Source organism: Caretta caretta, chromosome 6, assembly GCF_965140235.1.
Source record: "Caretta caretta isolate rCarCar2 chromosome 6, rCarCar1.hap1, whole genome shotgun sequence".
Taxonomy (NCBI): domain Eukaryota; kingdom Metazoa; phylum Chordata; order Testudines; family Cheloniidae; genus Caretta; species Caretta caretta.
In genome coordinates this window covers 69,392,132-69,411,529 of record NC_134211.1, presented here as the reverse complement: position 1 = coordinate 69,411,529, position 19,398 = coordinate 69,392,132, and the positions used below count along the sequence as shown (strand labels likewise).

General features: G+C 46.5%; 1 protein-coding gene and 1 long non-coding RNA gene across 4 annotated transcripts in view; one reads left to right on the top strand and one right to left on the bottom strand.

Annotated features, from left to right (window-relative positions):
* RPAP1 (RNA polymerase II associated protein 1) overlaps window positions 1-8,327 on the bottom strand; it is a 54,493-nt gene extending 46,166 nt beyond the window's left edge. For all 3 annotated transcript variants that reach the window (XM_048853278.2, XM_048853280.2, XM_048853279.2), the window contains exons 1-2: window positions 8,247-8,327; window positions 720-958 (exon numbers count right to left, since the gene is read on the bottom strand). In XM_048853278.2, the coding sequence (XP_048709235.2) occupies window positions 720-909 (190 nt within the window). In that variant the 5' untranslated portion in view covers window positions 910-958; window positions 8,247-8,327. The remainder of the gene's footprint in view (window positions 1-719; window positions 959-8,246) is intronic.
* A 41-nt stretch (window positions 8,328-8,368) lies between these two features.
* LOC125638060 (uncharacterized) lies at window positions 8,369-11,371 on the top strand. The gene is made up of 2 exons (XR_007357143.2): window positions 8,369-8,473; window positions 9,017-11,371. It is a non-coding gene; the product is annotated as an uncharacterized LOC125638060 (long non-coding RNA).
* Window positions 11,372-19,398: the final 8,027 nt, after the last annotated feature.

Genomic DNA, 19,398 nt, shown 5'->3' with positions numbered 1-19,398 from the left:
TGAGGATTCCAGAGACCAAGCTTCTAGGCCCAACTCTGCCAATGACTCACTGCGGGACCTTGAACAAGTCAATGCCTCAGTCTCTCCACCTGTAAAAGTGGGAACAATATTTCCCTACCTCACCAATGGCTGTGAGGTTTAAATCATTGATGTTATAAAAGCACCTTGAACTTAGATGATCAAAGGTTCTATAGAACTGGTTATAGTTATCAGTGCAGTGGCAGGCTGATGGATGTTAGAGGAAGGAATGTATAGCACACTAAAAAAGCTGGATGCTGGCAGGACTGTGTGGAGAATTAAACAGAGGCGCTGAGGAGAGAGTCTAAATGCCGAGTAAAACAGCAAGTGCTATGCACATGAGACAGCTACTACAAATGCAAGTCCAAGCAAATGGGATATTGCATGGAGAATGGATATATGATGCCAGGATTGCACTTGAGGCAGACGTGTGTTGCAGGGATAACTCTGATGGACGCTGTTGGAGGACAGGTGCAAGCAAAAGCACAGGTCATAAGAGGAGCACTTTACCCTAGATAAAGGAGTAAGGATGAAGAATGTCACAAGCAGGATACAAATGCAGGGGAAAAGCAGATGGATGTTGAGGGCAAGGAGGTAGAAGACATAAAGCATACAAGTGCTGAGGTGGGGGTGATTACCAAAAGATAAAGGGGGAAGATGTCCATATTAACATAAAATAAAGACACCCCAAAGAAAGTTACCTTCTAGTATCACCACATCCCTGCTGTCCTGCAGTGGGGGTCTCTCCTCATCTCCGCTGCCACCAGCTCCTCGCCTCTTGTCTGCTTTCTTCACGACCTTCACTGCCGGGGAAGCTCTTGCTGCCAGGAACTGGTTCTGAAATCGCAGCAGATCTGCCTCAGACTCTCCAGGCTTTGGCCTTGACAACATCCTGCTTCCTCACTTTTGCTGCTTGCCCTAGAGCTGTGTGTCAGGGTACCTGGCGCACACACAGGAAACAAATTAGAGACTTGGATTCTGGGGAGAAACCCCCTAAACACTTCATTCTGACACACACAGCTCTCCCACACTCTTACTGCAATACCCCACCCTCTTGAATCACCCCAAACACTGTTCTTCCTATTAATGGCGCAAATGAACTGTTACCTTGTCTTCACTACCAGTCAATGCACTACCAGACAAGCAGACACCTGCTCTGCCAGATATTTGTGAGCAAAACTCCATCAGTCCAACAGGCACTGCTCTTTTCAAGATATTTAAAAACAAACTTTGCATGCAGCCTTTAATTGCGTGAGGCTGTTAGTGTGAGGCCCACAGTGGTGTAGTTGGATTTATCCTACTTTTAGCACCAAAATTAGTGCAAGGTCACTCAGAAGGTGCAAACAAACATAAAATCCTCTCTTTGGAATCAATCACCTCTCTCCACGCATCTAGCCTCCTCTCAGAATCTTACCATTCTCTGTCCACCTTTGGTGCAAGTGCCATCTCCTCTGCAGCTCCTGAAAACTGGAACAGCTTTCCTATATCTTCCTGCCTCTTTCACTCTCCATCTTACTCAAAACTCACCTGACAAGTGATTTCTCCCTTGATTATTCCTCTTAATTTTGCCCTCCCTCTCTCACTGGCCTTTTGCCTGGGATTTAATGTTTGAGAAAAAGGATACTACACAAAATAACTCAACTCTAGATTTACAATCTAAATAATCTAAATTTGAAATATTTGAATCACCTGTATTGAATCTATTGAATCTATTGGAAGGAAATAGCTGGAATAGGGGACATAGTTCACCCTGGTATAACACCATTGACTTCAATGGCATTAGACTAGGGATAGATCCATCTTATTCTCTCACCATTCTTTATCCAAAGACCCATATAAATGCAGCCATTATGGGGGGGAGGGGTAAAAACTCTCTATTTTGAAAAAAGACAGGAAGTTAGCCACTTGAATCTAAACATTTTTGCCTATCTTTAGGCACCTAATAAAGTAGATTTTCAGAGGTGCTGAGGACCGACAGATCCCATTAACTTCAATGGTAGTTGTGAGTGCTCAGCACCTCTGACTCTCAGACCCCTTTGTCTGACACCTAAAGGAGAATTTAGGTGCCAAATTTTAGACACCCAAGTTTGAATACAATGGCCTAATGCTTGTGACAGTTGCCAACTCAACAATCATAGAGTGGTATCCTCTATTTTTGCCAAGACCAGGTACAGCACAGGCAATAGCAGGATGAACTTCCCTACACTACCCTGCCAACACAACCACCTCTAGGAGCCAGAGGGAAATTCCTTGGCTTCTCCTCTACAACTGCCAGCAAAGGTCCCACGAGTAGCTGCTGGTAGGTTTTTGGGGCCCTGGAATGAGGCTGCCCTATATTAGGCAATAGGGAGGTAACATTGTGCTATGTTCTTTGTAAACACAAGAGAGCATGATTTTATATCACAAATCAGCATGTATTGGTGCTGGATTGCCTTTAAAGGGAGAAGGCAGAATGCTGCCTTACAATCTGGCTTCCTTCCAACAATACTGCAACACCTGTGACTTATTTAGACACTTCTTCCCTCTTCACTTCACGACACAAGCACACTTGCTTGTAGTTTATTTATGGAGCTCTCTGCCTCAGCAAGGGCTGCAAAAATCTCATTTTGATTGACTGGTTCCCCCTATGATATGCATAAGCAGCATCATATGAGAGCAAAAACCATGTGCTTCATGCTCTACCATAATGGACTTCAAAGACCATCTGAGCCCAAATTATGATGGTGCTGGAATATCAGAAACAAATCGGCTAGAATCAAAATGCGTTGCAGATGCCCTTCAAATAAATCCCTCACCAATTCCTCCATCCTTGCCCTGCCTTCAACACCCAGATTTACACAAGCCTACCTGGGTACTTTGTGCATTACTCACACCATCTGAAAATAAATGGGGCCAAATAGGCGCTTTAGAACAGTCCAGAGAGAAACATCAGACACTGCAGGGTGAAAGCCAGCCACAGAAGACATTGAAAAAGAGAGAGGGGTTTTTGGAACAAGTGAAAGCCACTCCCGTCAGCATGGGTGTAACTACCACCTCTTGGAGTGATGAGTTACAACATAACATCAGAGTTATAGCGTGGATGGGAATTTAACCTTGTTCTGGAACCAGGCTTAAGCCTTGAACACGCACATGCCCGATTCCATCCATGTTGTAATTGGGTCAAGAGACAGACATGTTGTAACCAGCTTCCCCAGTTTTGTGCATTTGTAAGTGTGGATGAGTCAGAAATGGTTTAAATACATTTGATGCTAGCAGGTGGGCAGGAGTAGTTGACTAGCGTGCACAGGATTATTTTTTCCCCAATACCTTCATTCTAGACTAGGGATGGGCAAACCTTTTGGCCCGAGAGTCACAACTGGGAATAGAAATTGTATGGCGGACCATGAATGCTCATAAAATTGGGGTTGGGGTGTGGGAGGAGGTGAGGGCTCTGGTTGGAGGTGCAGGCTCAGGGGTGGGGCCAGAAATGAGGAGTTCAGGGTGCGGGAGGGGGATCAGTGCTGGGGCAGGGGGTTGGGGCACCGGGGGGGGAGGGGACGGGCTCCGGCTGGGGGTGCAGGCTCTGGGATGGGGATGAGGGTTTGGGGTGCAGGAAGGTGCTCCAGGCTGGGACCGAGGGGTTTGGAGGGCAGGAGGGGGATCAGTGCTGGGGCAGGGGGTTGGGGCATGGGAGGGGGGTTGGCTCAGGGATGCAGGCTCTGGGCAGCGCTTACCTCAACCAGCTCCTGGAAGCAGCAGATTATCCCTCCTCCAGCTCCTATGCAGAGGCACGGCCAGGCAGCTCTGCTGCACGCTGCCCTGTCCACAGGCGCCGCCCCTGCAGCTCCCGTTGGCCGTGGTTCCCAGCCAATAGGAGCTGCAGGGGTGGCACTTGGGGCGGGGGCAGCGTGCGGAGCAGAACCTCCTGGATTTCCCTATGTGTAGGAGCTGGAGGAGGGACATACCGCTGCTTCCAGGAGCCGTGCAGAGCAGCCCCCGACCCTGCTCCATGGCTGGAGCGCCGGAGTGGGGCAAGCTCCAGACCCTGCTCTCCAGCAGGAGCTCGAGGGCTGGATTAAAATGGCTGGCGGGCCGGATGTGGCCTGTAGTTTGCCCACCCCTGTTCTAGACCATTTACCAGAATACCTACAGGAAGACTGCTGTACAGTTTGGCTTGCACAACTGACAGAAAGTAAGAAATCCCTTCTCACAGCTGTCAGAAAAAGCATGCTAGAACATCACCAGCAATAACCATACTGCTGCTAGCGGAGCTCTGAACCCAGTGCAGCAGGGCCTTAAAGACTGGACGCAATCGCCTTGCAACTCAGGCCTCCGTCTGCACTACAAGAAGAACCTTAATCCACAGGTATCTGCCACACTTAAGGGTGTCCATATATAAAAAATATTATAATTATTTTTGGTAAAACACCCAGCAACACTGTGGATATAAAGTAATGGTCTATAAACATCCTGGAGACCAGTGTTTTCTACTAGATGTGAGAGGGGGGGATGGGAACAGGTGTAGGAGATCAACCATGTTTTGTTACAGGACTTGAACTCATTGAACCCTGTCTCTTCTGTTAGGATCGCCAAGCATGTGAGTGGGGAGGAGGGCTAGTGGAAGCCATATTTGTCACCAAAAGTAGATACATGTATCTTTGCCCTAGATGATGAGTAGGACCCTACCAATTTCACAGCCCTGAAAAAGGTGTAATTGACCATGAAAAAACCCTTCCCTGTGAAATCTGATCACCCCCTTGCTGCTGGGAGCGCCTAGGTGGGCTCCTAGCTGCAAGTCCCCACCAGGCTGGGGGGAGAGGGGGGAACAGGATTTGTCCTTCCCTTGCACAACACATCTCAGAGGGAGACCAGATCCATCTCCAAGTGCCTCTCTCTGCTGCAGGAAGCTCTGGTAGAGGCTTGTTGACATGGGTCCGATCTCCCACTGATGCTGGAAGCACCCGAGCCAGGGGGCTCCTAGCTGTGAGTCCCTACTGGGACAGGACTTGTCCTTCCTTTGCATGACATCTCTGGGGGTAGGGAAGATCAGACCCACCTGCAGGTGCCTCCCCTGCTGCAGGAAACTGTGGGGCTGGGCAGCAGCCCCAGAGGTTCCTGCAGCTGGAGGCGGCTTGTGATTTTTCCCTGCTGCTGGGGGAGCTCCTAGCTGCAAATCCCCACTACCAGAAAAGGGACCCCCTTACAACACCCCTGAAATTTCAGATGTAAACATCTGAAAACATGAAATTGACCAATTTTAAAATCCTCTGGCCATAAAACTGATCAAAATGGACTGATAATTTGGTAGGGCCCTAATGATGAGGCAATATTTACCATTACAACGGTAAATGGGTACGTTTCTAAGAGTTGCAAAGCTTCCCCAAATCAGCATTAAAGTCTGTTAAGTGAGCAGGTCCATCTGTTGCTCTTCTCACTGGATACAAAACAATTGAAAGTTGTTGATTTGAGAGGTTTTTGTTTAGCATACAACTTCATTACTGGAGCATCCCATACTTAGAAAATTTCTTCCAGCAACTCCTAAATTCACCTCCCAATTATTGTGATGGGTACTGAGTCAGTTTAAGACATCTGCCTGAAAATATTGCGCTGATTTGATGTGAGCCATTCCCACAGTGATTTCTGATTAGGAGCCAGATGAACTGTGCTTATACTGGAGGAGCGTGAACAGAAGGAAAACTATAAGCAGCCTGCAAGTGGCAAGACAGCAGCTCTGACCTAGATGTGACTAATAAATGAGGAAGGGCACCCCATACAGGAGTGTAGGAAAATTCCTCTCTGACTGTGAGGAGTCTCTGAACCCCAAGATCTCTTATTTTCCCCATCCCCAACATGACTTTGTTAACTCCTTTCAATGGAGATTACCAGTTTAGTCACCAAAGTGGACCAGAAGGGACTTGCCCCTCAATCACAGCTCCTAAATCAGACAAAGGGATCACTATAGGGCAACATAAGGTGCTTCCTCCAGCCAGAGGCTGAGCACACTCTCCCCACAACACCTCCAGCCCTGTCCTGCTGGCCTTGAAGTGGGGGAGTGAATGGAGAAAGGCAGAGAATTGCACTCAGGCAGGCCTCCCTCATGGCAGTGCAGAGATCAAGGAAGGCCACAGCCTTAGTGCTCTAAATCAATGTCAATGAAAGACTAACTGAGCTATTTATCTGTCTACTAGACCAATGTGTACTATGTCATTTGCCCCTCATGAAAGGCTTTTTTCATCCTAGAGACTGTGGCAACTCACACAAAAAAAACCCACAACAGCTCTAGGATGGGGGGTAGTAATTGTAGCCTGTAATCAACAATATAGCCAAATATCCTGGGCTATAACCAGTCTAACCCTGGAAGAGGACCTGCTGAATGGGCCACCTGCAGAAGAAAAAACAAGGCGTATACGGTCACAGAATATTTATTACCTGCATTTGGACCAGGTAACAGCGAGTGCCTTAGGAAAAACTTCATGCCCCTACACTATCAATTGGATCTTTGGGGTAAGGGAAGCCTCAAGACTTACTGCAGATGGCCAAATGTTAAAATAAAGGAAGAGATCTGCTGTTAATAGATTACATTAGAATAAACTAAAGTACTCAGCAGTTTTTTCAGAGTACACAACACTGATGGGGTTTTGGTATACAAGTCATTCTATGTGAGGATTTTGAGACAGATTATAAAAATAAGCTTAAGTTAGAACCTGTAGAAGTAAATGGCTCTTGGTCTGAAAAATAATTTGTCAAAATAACTCTCACATAGGTTAGTTATGATTATATAGTGATATTCACCATATGGTCAAATGCATTGCTACTGCATGTGCTGGAGGTTGCTGCTGGTTGGAGGAAGGGGGTGGTTAATTGTTTGTTGTGCTTTCAAAACATTGTCCATGGCACCAAAAATTTAGGATAAGTGCCTGTTTTTCAACTATTTGTTGTAAATCTAAACATACACAACATTCCAACATACGTTCATAAGTCAGGGCAAAACTGATGTCCTAGCAAGCTTTATTTCTCACATTTGTGACTACATGTCCCTTTTAGGTCAACATATGTTCAAGACAGTAGCTGAGGATACGTCTTCACTGTAACTAGATACCCACTGCGGGCCTACGCCAGCTGACTCAGGCTCAGCCTAAGAGGCTGTTAATCTGTGGTATGGGCTCAAGCCCAAACTCTGGGACCCTCAGCGCTGGCAGGGTCCTATAGGTTGGGCTCCAGCCTGAGCCCAAACTTCTACACCACAATTAAACAGCTCCTTAGCCAGAACCCCCACAAGCTTGAGTCAGCTGGCAGGGGACCCGCTATGGGTTTTTAATTGCAGTGTAGACATACCCTAAGCAACTCTAATTCCTCAAAAAGAAAAGGAGTACTTGTGGCACCTTAGAGACTAACCAATTTATTTGAGCATGAGCTTTCGTGCTTTACAGCTCACTTCATCAGCTGTAGCTCACGAAAGCTCATGCTCAAATAAATTGGTTAGTCTCTAAGGTGCCACAAGTACTCCTTTTCTTTTTGCGAATACAGACTAACACGGCTGTTCCTCTGAAACCTCTAATTCCTCAGTAAGAGCAGAAAATGCCTAAATAATCTCCACTAGCACTTTTATGTCCATCAAAGGGTCCCCAGGCAGGGGGTTAGAATTTTTCCTTCCCTTCGCGTTTCACCTCCAATTTATCTCTGAATGGATAACCCTAATTCTCAGGCTTTTGCCGGCTTTCACCCACCACACTCCTGCCACACAATTACTGCGACCCGCTGTGTTTCTGGGTGGTTGCTAAGTGAGCTGTAGCTCACGAAAGCTTATGCTCAAATAAATTGGTTAGTCTCCAAGGTGCCACAAGTCCTCCTGTTCTTTTAGGCACGTGTGTGTGTGTCTCCGGGTGGTGGGGGGCGGCGGGGAGGGCTGGCCCCTGGCTGCGATCTGCTGGGGGGCAGGGAAGTAAGGAAATGGGCACCCGGCTCCGGAATGAGCCAAGGGGGTTTGCTAGCAGGGAACGACGAGAAACTTTCCGTCTCTGTCTGACACACGCTTCCCGGGCGCAGTGCGGACGGACGGACGGACATACACCCCCGAAGGGGTTTTTACTGCTGCCCACGCACCAGTGGCCCAGGGCGAGGGCGGATCCGAGCCGCCTGAGGAGAGGGAGACCTGTCCCTGCTGCTTGTCCCCACTCAGCCCCGTCCCCGCCACCCCGAGGGGAACAGCCCGGGACAAGCCCCTGCCCCAGCCACCGGCCGACACTGACCTGCGCATATGAGCCGCCCCCGCCATCCCGCCGCACTTCCGCCCCGCAGAGGTCGTCACTTCCGCCCCGCCCCGCGGCCTTTCACCCCGGGCCAGAGCGGTTTCCAAAGCTCTTGTCTCCGCCCACCGCCGCCATGTTGGAGCCGTGGGAGAAGACCAGCCCCGCGCAGGGCGGTGGCTCACGTGGGCCGATGTAGCTCTGGGGTCTGAACGTGTGACGGAAGCGGCGTATGTCTCCGGAAGTCCCGCCTCCCTAACGCATGGCTGTCAGTCACCGCCCGCTCGGGAGCTGCAGCCTGCGCCCACCAGGGAGCCTTGCACGTGGCTAGGCCCCTTCTTCCCCCACCCCGACAGCGTGTCCCTGCCGGCTGGGCCCTGCCTCGCGCCTGCACCCCGCAGCGCGTGCCTGGCTCCTTCCACTGCCCCGCGCGAGCCCAGCACGGCCATTCCCCGCCACCGCCCAGAGCCCGCTTGGCTGCTGTGCCGGGAGGTCTTCGCGCTCCCAGGGGGCCAGAGCCCCGCTCACAGAGGAAGGGAGGAGACACCCACTGTGGCCCCCCAGCCAGCCTGCAAACCCCTGGGGAGGTGCTTAACTTCCCGCGCGTGGGATTTTAGCCGCGCTGCTCCCCTGCCTAAAGTTAAGCCTGTGCATGAATCTGTAAACATTGGGAGCCGAGGCACGGGCAGTAAAGGGGACTGAATTCCGCCTTGTAATGTGTAGGATTTGGAGTAGATCGTGGCAAGGAATATTAATTTAAGATTATTTCCTAGGTACGCCCCTGAAGAGCTACCAAGTCTCCTGCTTCTCTCCGCTACCTACTGCCAAAAACCATCCAACATGCTAGTGCTGGCCTGCAGGTTCCCTGAGAGACCGTGGCACTAAAAATCGATGCAACTCACATATTTCCCTGAATCCTCTCATGATGTAGCTTGCCCCAAGGCCGGTTCCCGGTATTCAAGACATGAATTTTAAGGACAGAGAGTTTTAATACTTGTGCCTGGATTTATGTAAATACGTTTAGAATTATGCAAATTTACAATCTTGCTTTTTAATGTTGTTGTCATAAGGTGCTTGCAGGTGGGAGACTGGAAACACTAGAGGAGAAAAGGTGTCTATAGCAACAGGAGTGTAACTGACTATTTGTAGAACGTCCATTGCTTTTTGCCAGGGTGTTGTAGCTGTGTTGATCCTAGGATATTAGAGAAGGTAAGTGAGGTAATATCTTTTGTTTGACCGATTTCTGTTGATGAGAGAGTAAATAAATAAATAAAAATGGAAAAGCTGTTACTTACAGAAAAGGAGTAACTGCCATTAGAGCTGAGGCTTATTCAGCCGTCATCTTTTTCCACTTCGTAGATGTATTGTGTGGGGGTGGGATTATAAATGCCAAAGGATTTAGATCAGGGATGCCCATACTGTGGCATCCTAATTTGCTCCTCATAGCTCCCCTGTCCCTCCAGGGTCTGAACCAAATTGATTGTTAAAATCCTGTAGACATTCTTTTCTTCATCTCGTAAAGGAGGATAAAAAGTAAAAGCAAATATTGGATGTGTGTGTTTATCAATTACTAAAACATGTAAATCTATATGCAAATTAGGACCAGCATTGCAGATTTGGGATGCTTCCTGGCTTAAAACCTAGGTCATGATTAATTTAAAATGTCAAAAAGGGAGAAATTCAGTTGTACACCAAGAACACTTCACAGAGAACTTCCCTCTTTTCAGCTATTGAAGTCCTCCAACAGGCCATGCTGCTTCTAGGAATGGCAAAGTTAAGAACCCCTCCATTGTAGTTCTTTTAGGGTTTTTTTGGTGGTTGTTGTTTAAGTGAGTGTGGCCAGCACAGAAAATATCCTATAGTTACACAGTTCAACCCACCAGCTAGGCAGAGAGATCAGAGGCACAATTCTGATCCAGACCCAATGATCTGATGCCCTTCTACTCCCTGCTTCTGGAACAAATGTTATCTGATTCAGGCCATCATGGCTGTTGGCCTTTGCATGTTGAGCAGTTAATACTACATCTAGTGTACTTAGGAGCTGCTATATTTTATCCCTCATGTTAGGCATTCCTAACTACCTGTGTGGGTTCCCAGGAAAGGAAACCCCAGAGACTTTGAAGCTCCTCTGATGCTGCCCTATCGGAGTGCAGCTCTTCTGCTGGCAGAGCAGTGCTTTGCCTTTGCTAAGGGAACAGAGAGTGAAAGATGATCCTAGTTCACAGAACTATGTTGCTTCTAGTATGGACATTGCAGCAGAGGCTAGTCACATGAGTACAGACCGAGAGGGTTGGGCTGTTGCTCGTGCCATGGTGTTCACACTGCTAGTTTTAGTGTGCTAGCTTGAACTCAGCTCGTGTATGTCCATATACCCAAGCTGGGAGGCATGCTCCCAGTTACACCCTGGGAAACTTAAGGCCTGATTCTGCACTGTATTGAAGCCTTTCCAGTTGCACTAGCGTAAAACTAAATGGACAATCAGGCTCTTCCCTTTAGTTTGTAGTTCCCAGTTTCTGCTGTTCTGGGGATGTGGGAGCAGATAAGAAAGCAGCTATATTTTGGGAGTGTGGGACATACAGATGGAGTTTGAAATAGTTATTTACGTTACTTGGTATTGGACTTTTAGGGCCAAAATCTGTACCCATTGACTTCAATGGGTTTTGGATTATGCCCTAGTTTATTTGAAATAAGGAGGCTGCATTTTAGTTTGTTCTAAGGCTTTAATCTCTAGAATAGACTGGTCAAAGCATGACTAACAAATAATCTGCAGAGAGCAATACTACGCTGTAAGAGAGATGGACAAGGTGATGTAACAGGAATAAGTATTTCTCATCTCTGATTTATCTCAAATCTTCTGTACAAGTTCTGAGGTCTGCATAGTGTGACAGATACTGTAGACATGAAATAGGAAAGTGTCCATAATATTTTTTGTCAGATAGATGTAAAAAAAAATAAAATACTCAGTATTCAGTTATAAATTTTTTCACAGACAAGACAACTTCCCCTCAGAGCTGCCAGAGTTGCATGGATCTCCCCCCTCCTCATTTTTTTATGATCAGTTTTAATAATACAGTCAAAGATACTATATAGTGTATGCTCTATCAATAAATCATGCCCATGCATCTTCATATTGGTCTTATAATTTATAAGTACCAACTTACTTGTGTGCATCTGTTCAATTATTCTGGCTAACAAAATGTCCCTAGTCCAGTTCCAGGAGTCATAAGAGGTGAACTGCAATGCTTTACGTAGAATTAAAGACATTGTTTTAGACTTTATGGACTCCTTCCCCTCAGTCACAAACCTGGATAATCTTCATTCCTAGTTCTAGCCCACTAGAAGCCCCCAGTTTAACACCTTGTAGTAGAAGCTATTCATCTTCTGATCAAGGGATGGCTATGACAGTCTCTTCCTAAGAGCCATATGCTTCCCCTCCATTGTGTGGCATGGAAGAAAGCAGAATGACAAAGATCTCTTGGAAATGGGCTTGGAGGATTGTATGAAGGGGAAGGCAGTGGGGATATACAATATGTCCACCAATAGTCTGTCGCAGAGCTGCAACATGGTAAAAAGATGACAGGCTCCCTGAAAGGGTGCTGGCTAGGAGATACAGCCACAGTTAGGATGTTCTTCCTCCAAAAAGATGTATGCAGCACTAGTCAGCCCTCTCTACTGTGGGGTCAATCCTGCAAGGGGCTAAGTGCCATCAGTTCCCATTGAAGTCAGTAAGAATGAAGGCACTCAAGACTGCAGAGGAGTGCTCAGCACTTCACAGGAAAAGTGATAGATGAACCCCTTGGGAAGGCTCATAGCCCAGTCCAGCAAAGCACACAAGTACGTGTGTAACTTAAAGAATGAGTAGTCCCCCATGGAGTCAAAAGGGACTATTCTGTAGGATTCATACAAGGTTCATGTGCTTGGCAACATTCAGGGCACACCCGGAGTGTTGTATAGGAGCTATGCACACACAGCTCCTTTCAAGGGCATCAACCTTGGGATCTCGCCCAGATGACATGAACCGTGGGAAGCCTCCTAGGACTGGGCTCAAGGCCCGAGAGCAAGGAATGCGGTAGATAGAAACTGGTAAATGTTAAACAAAGCCAGTGTATTCCTTTTATCTGTTGGAGAATGTAATGCGCGGGGGGAGAGAAAGAATAAAGGGGAAGGTGGAAAGCTGACAGGCAGAAGCCTGTTAGCAGACCAGCCGTTTGCTTGCTAAAAGCTCTGTGCTGTCTTGTCATTGAACCGCCACACTACTCATATGCTTAAAAGTTATGCACATTGTCTCACCACACTGGCACCTCCTGCTGGCTGTTTCATGAATTAGTTCTGGTCAGTAGGTATGTCCTCCAGTGGTAGTGGCTCTCCCATCCTCATCTCACTGCAGTTCCAGTCTCACTGCTTCTGGCTGTGTCACAATCCAGGTTCCCCCTTCCAGGGACTCCTTCTACAACAGTCTAGCTGCTCCTCACAGCAACTTGGCAGTCTATAGCCTGGCCACTTCTTCAGCAGCAAGTGGGGGAAGAGAACCCAAGCCCACCCACTATTCTGGGTCCCAGCCTAGGGACCCTGTAAACAACAGCTTCCCACTGCCCCACCTTTCTTTTTCCACCAGTGTCAATTCCCTAGGCTACTTCCCCACAGCCCCAGCACCTTCGGCTCCTGCCTCTGGCTCCTTCACCCTCTTCCCAGGGCCTCAGACCTGCAAGTCCTAGCAACCCTGTTCAGTCCAGTCCTCTCCTTTGGGCTTTCTGCAGCATAGTCACTTGGTCTGGCCTGCAGCTACCTTTGATATAGGCCAGCTGGGCCCTGATTGGCTGCAGCCACTGCCCTAATTGGCTGTTTCCTTGTAGCCCTCAAGGGCCAGTGCAGGGCAAACGCCCCGTTACACGCATCCATATGAGCACAGCTGGAGTCAGTGACAGCTTTGTTGCAAGTAGGACAAACTGAGAGGCAAGCAAAGCCAGTGTGCATGTCCATATATACCCAGAGATCCACCTGCAGCGTTCTAGATGGCTTTTCTTTTAGATCTCTAGCCTTCATTTGGATTTGAACCCAGCCCTACTGTACTAATCCCAACAGGTACACCTCACTGAACAGACTGTTGTGGATTTATAGGCCCATGTAAGCCAGGGATGTTTTCAGTAAAACCTCTACTTACTCACTTTAAAAAAAATTCATGGCCAAAGTGAATTCATGTAAACATATGAATGGGGATGTGTGGATTTTTTTTAAAACAATATTTGCTCATATCTAGCAATACATCTGCCTAGCAGTATGTTGGCTTCTGAGAATTAGTGTGGGATTTCCTCTTAGTTGTTTGTTTTATTGGATTCCTGTATATAATGTTATCAGGCTATGAGGACAGACTCTGAAATAATACAAGTCTTCAAAAACTACAGATAATATTTCTGGCGAAGTAGATATAATTTACTCTTAACAAACTAAGGTGTCTTCATTGTCTCATCACCATTCCCATCACAATCCCAAAATAACTCCCAGTTAGGAAAGAGTTTTCCTCCAAATATCAGCCTACAGCTGACACTCCTGAGGGCAGACTCCCTTTCAAAAGGGAAGGTGTAGTCAAAGTGGATTTACTTCTCTTATACTGTACATCATAAGTCAAACACTTGATTTGGAGAGAACTGTAGGTGAAATTCTACATTTGTACAGATAGCAAACACATCCTCATCAATACACAGAATGACTAAAGGAAAAATCTGTGAACTGACAGTTGAGTCACTTTTTTTACTGGCAACACACCCCAAAATACCATAATGAAATAGATGCTTCTAAATTTCATCCTCTTCTGCACAGGAGGTTTTCCCTCATTGCTACTGCCGTTGGACCTGACTGCCAAAGTCTGAGTAATGTAACGGATGTATTTAAGTCTACTGTGGCAGATTTTAAAGAAATCCTGTCAAAGTGCCTAAGCCTGACATTTCACACAACTTAAAATAGTTTAATGCAGTGGGCTTGCTCCCTCTATCAAATTATTCTTGGGGATCTCCTGAAGAACTTTTTATTTTGGAGGTACCCCAGGATTCTTCCCATTCTCCTTTTATTACTTTGTCTCCCACATCATAGCAATCCATTCTCCAGCTGATTAGGGTGATAGAGGTCTAAATGCTGCTCCCACCATAACCCATCATTGCTATTCAGAGTGTAAAACAGAGGGAGCGGCTTAAGAAGAGGTGAACACACACACATACAGTAAAATTGTATTGCCTTTGCAACACTCTTAGTGCAGAAAGCTCAGTAATGAATGTAGATCCCCTGTGTGACAGCTATATTGTATTGTGACTAGGATCAAGCCATCAGAAAGTATTTAATTCTGTACAACTACACTAATGCTGTTAGATCTGGCAAGAGCCACTGACACTGCTGATCATGAAGGGCTGACTTAAGCGACCTCACAAAACTGACTGTGGAATCACACAAAATGGGCTTTGCTCAGTCATCTTTGAGAACTCAGAGGGTTGTGATGGGCAACTGTGTCTCCTCGTGTCTGCTCACCCATGTTGTCCCACAAGGCGCAAGCTGGTCTCCCCTCCTGTTTACATATATGTTAGTCCCTTTGGGGAAACCATGAGATGCTGTAGCCTCCTCCAGCAATACGCATGGTGATACGCATCTGTACTTCTTTTCTTCTTCATGTCAGCTGTACACAGTGCCATCACCCAGACCTCTAGGCCTAGAAGAGATAAGCAGTTGCATGAAAAAATAGCTGGCTAAAATGAAACCCAGGCAAGATGGAAGTGATGGTTGGAAGAGGGAGATTCCTTGAAATTGCCATTACCTTAAAGAGTGTCTACTCTCCTATCTGTTACACAGTCTTAGGATACTACTGTGTTCTTGGTTGCCTCTGGGATACCCAAACAGCAAGTGTAAATGCCCTTCTCCATCTTGCACTGGGTAGGAGGTGAAACCCTTTTTGGTAGATGCAAACCTAATCATGGTGATCTATATATTCATCACATCCAGACTGCACTATTGCCATGCACTATGCCTGGGGAGGAAAATGAAAGTCATAGGGAAGCTCCAGCTAGTCCAAAACACAGTAACTCATCTACCAGGCCACACAGGTTGATGGGAGCACATTTTTCCAGTGTTCTGCTTGCTACATTAGCCTCCTGTCCAATACCAGAGCCACTTCAAAGCTCAGTTCTTTATTTTCAAAGCTATCAGTGGGTTGGCGATGATTAGCTTAGTGACTCATCATGACAGCTGCATCCATCAGGAACTATGGAGCTGATAATGTCCAGAGAGAAACTCACAGGCACTGGGACCAGGTGTTCTTACCTACAGATGTACAATGCCCTTCCTCCAGAAATCAGATTGACACCAACTCTTGACACCTTCAGAGTGCAAGGTACGTCTCCTCCTTTTGCTATTAGCTTCACACAGCAATAACACTGGAGAATAGCTGATCAATGCTTCCCTCAAGTTAATCAGCAAAGATAACCCAGTCACAAACAAAATTAAAATTAGAAGGCTCTTTCGCCCATAGCAGCGTAACGAGAAGCAGCAGAGACCTTCTGACCACATGTTGCTCTCCATAATTCTGTTAAGAGACTTGATTGCTGTGTGTGTTAACGGTTAAATTAAGAGTACCTTTTAGTCTCATCTTATTACTAAGGAAGATTCTATTTTAAAACCAAAGTCTGTTTGGCAGTGGATACTCTGAGTGCTGGCATGTTGCCTTTGAGAGAAATAAAAGCAGCAGCAACTGCCCTGCTGTCTTCCCCCGGGGGACCATCTTGGGAACACTCCAAGCTATCAGCTTGGATACAGGATGGCATTGTCCAGATCGCTCTTTCTGGATCAGAAACCTTGGGCCCGGGTCACATCACTGGTGTAACTCTGCTGAGGTCTAAAGGTAGATTTGGCCTTTTGAGTTTAGTCTGGGATGGTGTTTGGCCAAACAATACCTGGTATGAACCACAATCCCTCTCCAGAGATGCAAAACAGGATGAATATTCACCTTTAATTGGTGAAGTCCACTGTTTTTTAGTGTCTGGAGCCACTGGCAGTTTATCCATCCCTTTGGCTGCTCCTCTGGTGAGACTTTTGCCTCAGACTTTTTGACTGCTCTATTTGTTATTTAGTTGTGCTTTTGGCTCTTCCCAGCTCCCTTGTCACAGTCCCTGAGTTAACTATACCTCTGACCCACACCCCCTCTTTGTCTCCATATGGGCCCCCAACTCTAGTCTCAGGCCACCAGCCATCCCTTTTCTCAGGACAGAATCCCACAGTTCTCTCCCCACTAGACCAAGGCCTTACACTGCAGACTCCTGCAATTCACTGTGATTGCCTCAGCAACTCTGATTGCAGTTGAGCACCTGCAGTCCTGTTTTCTCAGAGGCAATGACAAGGTTATCCAGTGACCAGCCAGCTTTCTGTTTATTCAGAACAAAACAATTTCAGCTAAAACACATCTTCAAAACAATAATCAGCTTATATGCATAGCTAGCTTATCAGGTGGTCAGTTATCTTCCACAACGCATCCTGAAAGGTCCAAAATACTTCAGGTTCTTCTGCAGGCCCTGAGTCTGCTAGAGAATCTCATGCTTGCCAGCTTTTAGATGGAGTGAGAGCGACCCTCCCCTCAGGTCAGGGCTGTTTTTTATTCAGTTTCAAGTCTTTTGTCTGACAAGGCCTTTGAACCAGGTCAAATCAGTCTGTGTGCAATTCCCCAAGAGAGTCAAAACTTTTTTTTTTGAAAAAAAAAAGCTTATTACCTGCATTGTTTCAGTATGGGGAATTTGCATTAATTACCAGCTCCCCATTATCTTTCGTTCCAGCAAAAAACATTCTTTATCTTATCCATTTAGCCAGGAATACAATCAATAGCCAGCTCATAAAGATACATATAATATTTATACAATTAACACAACAGTCTTTGAATATTCCGTGATTCCATAGCATCATATTTGTCACACTCCTATGTCCCTAAGTTTCAACTTGATTTCACTACATGTGAGTCTAGTGCTCATGGAATGTGATGTGTTGGCACCTGTGGAGAACAAAGTCATCTTTGCAGAGAGCAGGTATCACATGGGCAGTGACTCTTTAAGATTCCTCATGCTGGCTCACCTATGCAACTCTATCCTGCCTGGAGCTGAGAGGATAGTTCACTTTCCATCTCTGTGTAGGTATGTTCTCCCTCCCCAGCCATGTGAGCAGCACACTTTGAAAGAGGGGAGAGGACCTATAGTCTGAAGGAATAGGAGCAGGGAGGGATTGGAAGCAGCAGGATTAGGAGTAGCCCTTCCCCTCTACTATGTACCTCTGGAGATGACTCACAGCAGGGAGTATGTGAGGAGAGGCTGCTCTTAGTGAGAGCAGCGCAGAGCCAGTGTCAGAAGGGGCAATCAAGGTTTCTGTGAGTGCAAGAGTGCAAGTTTCTGTGGGAGCAAGAGAGGAAGAGGTCATGGCTGGTGGGGATCTTTTTAGCGATGTAGTGGGGGTGGGCATTCCAGAGAGAGCAAGAGAAGGGGAGGAAGGAAGTGGAAGAGTGTGGATGAGTTTTGGAAAGGATGGGCCAGAGGAGAGAAGATGAAGGAGGGACCAGAGTTGGAGTAGTTGTCACCAGAACCAAGGAAGAAGTGGCAGAAAAAAACAAGGTGAGAGAGAAATTTGTAGAGGTGGGAAGGGAGGCACAAGGATGGAAGGGAGAAAGGAGAAGGTAGAGTTGATATGAACCGCAAAGAGGGGAAGGTTGAAGAGGTGGGAGATGCAGTTGCCAGGAGATGAGAGAGGAGCATTCCATACCCCTCCAGAATGGACAGGGAAAATACAATTGTGGGCTTTAGTTCTACCTGGGCAGCCCCAGCGCAGCCACTCAGGGCCTCATGGGACCCACACAGAGAATATGTCCTGTCACACCTGCTATTAAATCCCAGGCCTCTCTACTGAGACTTCCAACAGGATTGATAAGGACACTTATCCACTGGAAACTGGACTGAGACTCTTCTCCCGCCCCTGGGCCAAGTGCATTTTACATAGTTCATTGAAAAGTCCTCATATGACAACAACCAACCCAATGATCATATTCCATTACCAATCCCTTCAACTATACAGCTCCTCAACATTCAGAATGGTTAATATTGGGGTCAGAAAATCCTCAGTAATGGATGCATCCTTTCACAGTGCCAGCCCATTAGAAAATAGGAAGTCCTTACAAACTAAGAGGGAATATTGCACTTGTCCTTTTTTGCTCCAAAGAGGCAAGAAAGTAAAAGCAATAGAGGATGCAATCCAAGTGCTGATAAATTATTGATACCCCCCTTCTGCTCTTTACTTACAAAAGGAATATCAAAGCTCATTTTGTAAATGGTCGAGACAGACTTTCTTTGAACATATCCACAATTTGATTAACAGAGATTGCATTAAGTTATGTAGGTGCCTAACTCACACTGATTTCAATAGGAGTTAGGTGCCAAAATGCCTTTGAGGGTTTGGGCCTAAGTGTTAGCACTGCAGCAATTTTACAGTCTTTGCAAATAGTAAGAGACATGTTTTGGGTTATGTTCTGATAAAGAGACATAGGTTAAAGGCAGCTCCACTGTCATGCAAAGTAATTGCTTTAACGTGTAGTTAAGACCAGGTACTCATCCCTATACTAGGGCCCTGATCCAAAGCCTGCTGAAGTTAATGGAAAGACTCTCACTGACTTTAACAGGCTGCAGATCAGGCCCCACAGTTTCTATGACTGCTAATGCAACACTTGTAGGACAATGTGACGTAATCTACTTGTAATAATAGCACCTCTCATCCAGGATGATCCCAATATGCCTGTGTACATATGTCAAATTACAAACCACATATATAGGAATCACTCTGCCCCCTACTGAAATGCAGCTACCTCTGGGGCAGAATGTGGTAGCTGTTTAACAGTACACAAAAAGTTCTCACCAGTGTTCAGAGGAGGGAAAAAATTAAGAGTCATAATGTAATTACCCAAATTGGAACTGGATCAGGACAGAAGGTTTAACACCTCTCTTTTGATAAAGTTCTAGAGGATCTCTAATAATCATAAGTGCTCAGGACCTCTGTTTTCTGTGTCATCTGAAAGGCAGACAACAAAACACCCATGCTCAAAGTGACTTAAGACAGTGATATAGCTCTGCAAATTTAGCCCCAATATTCACTC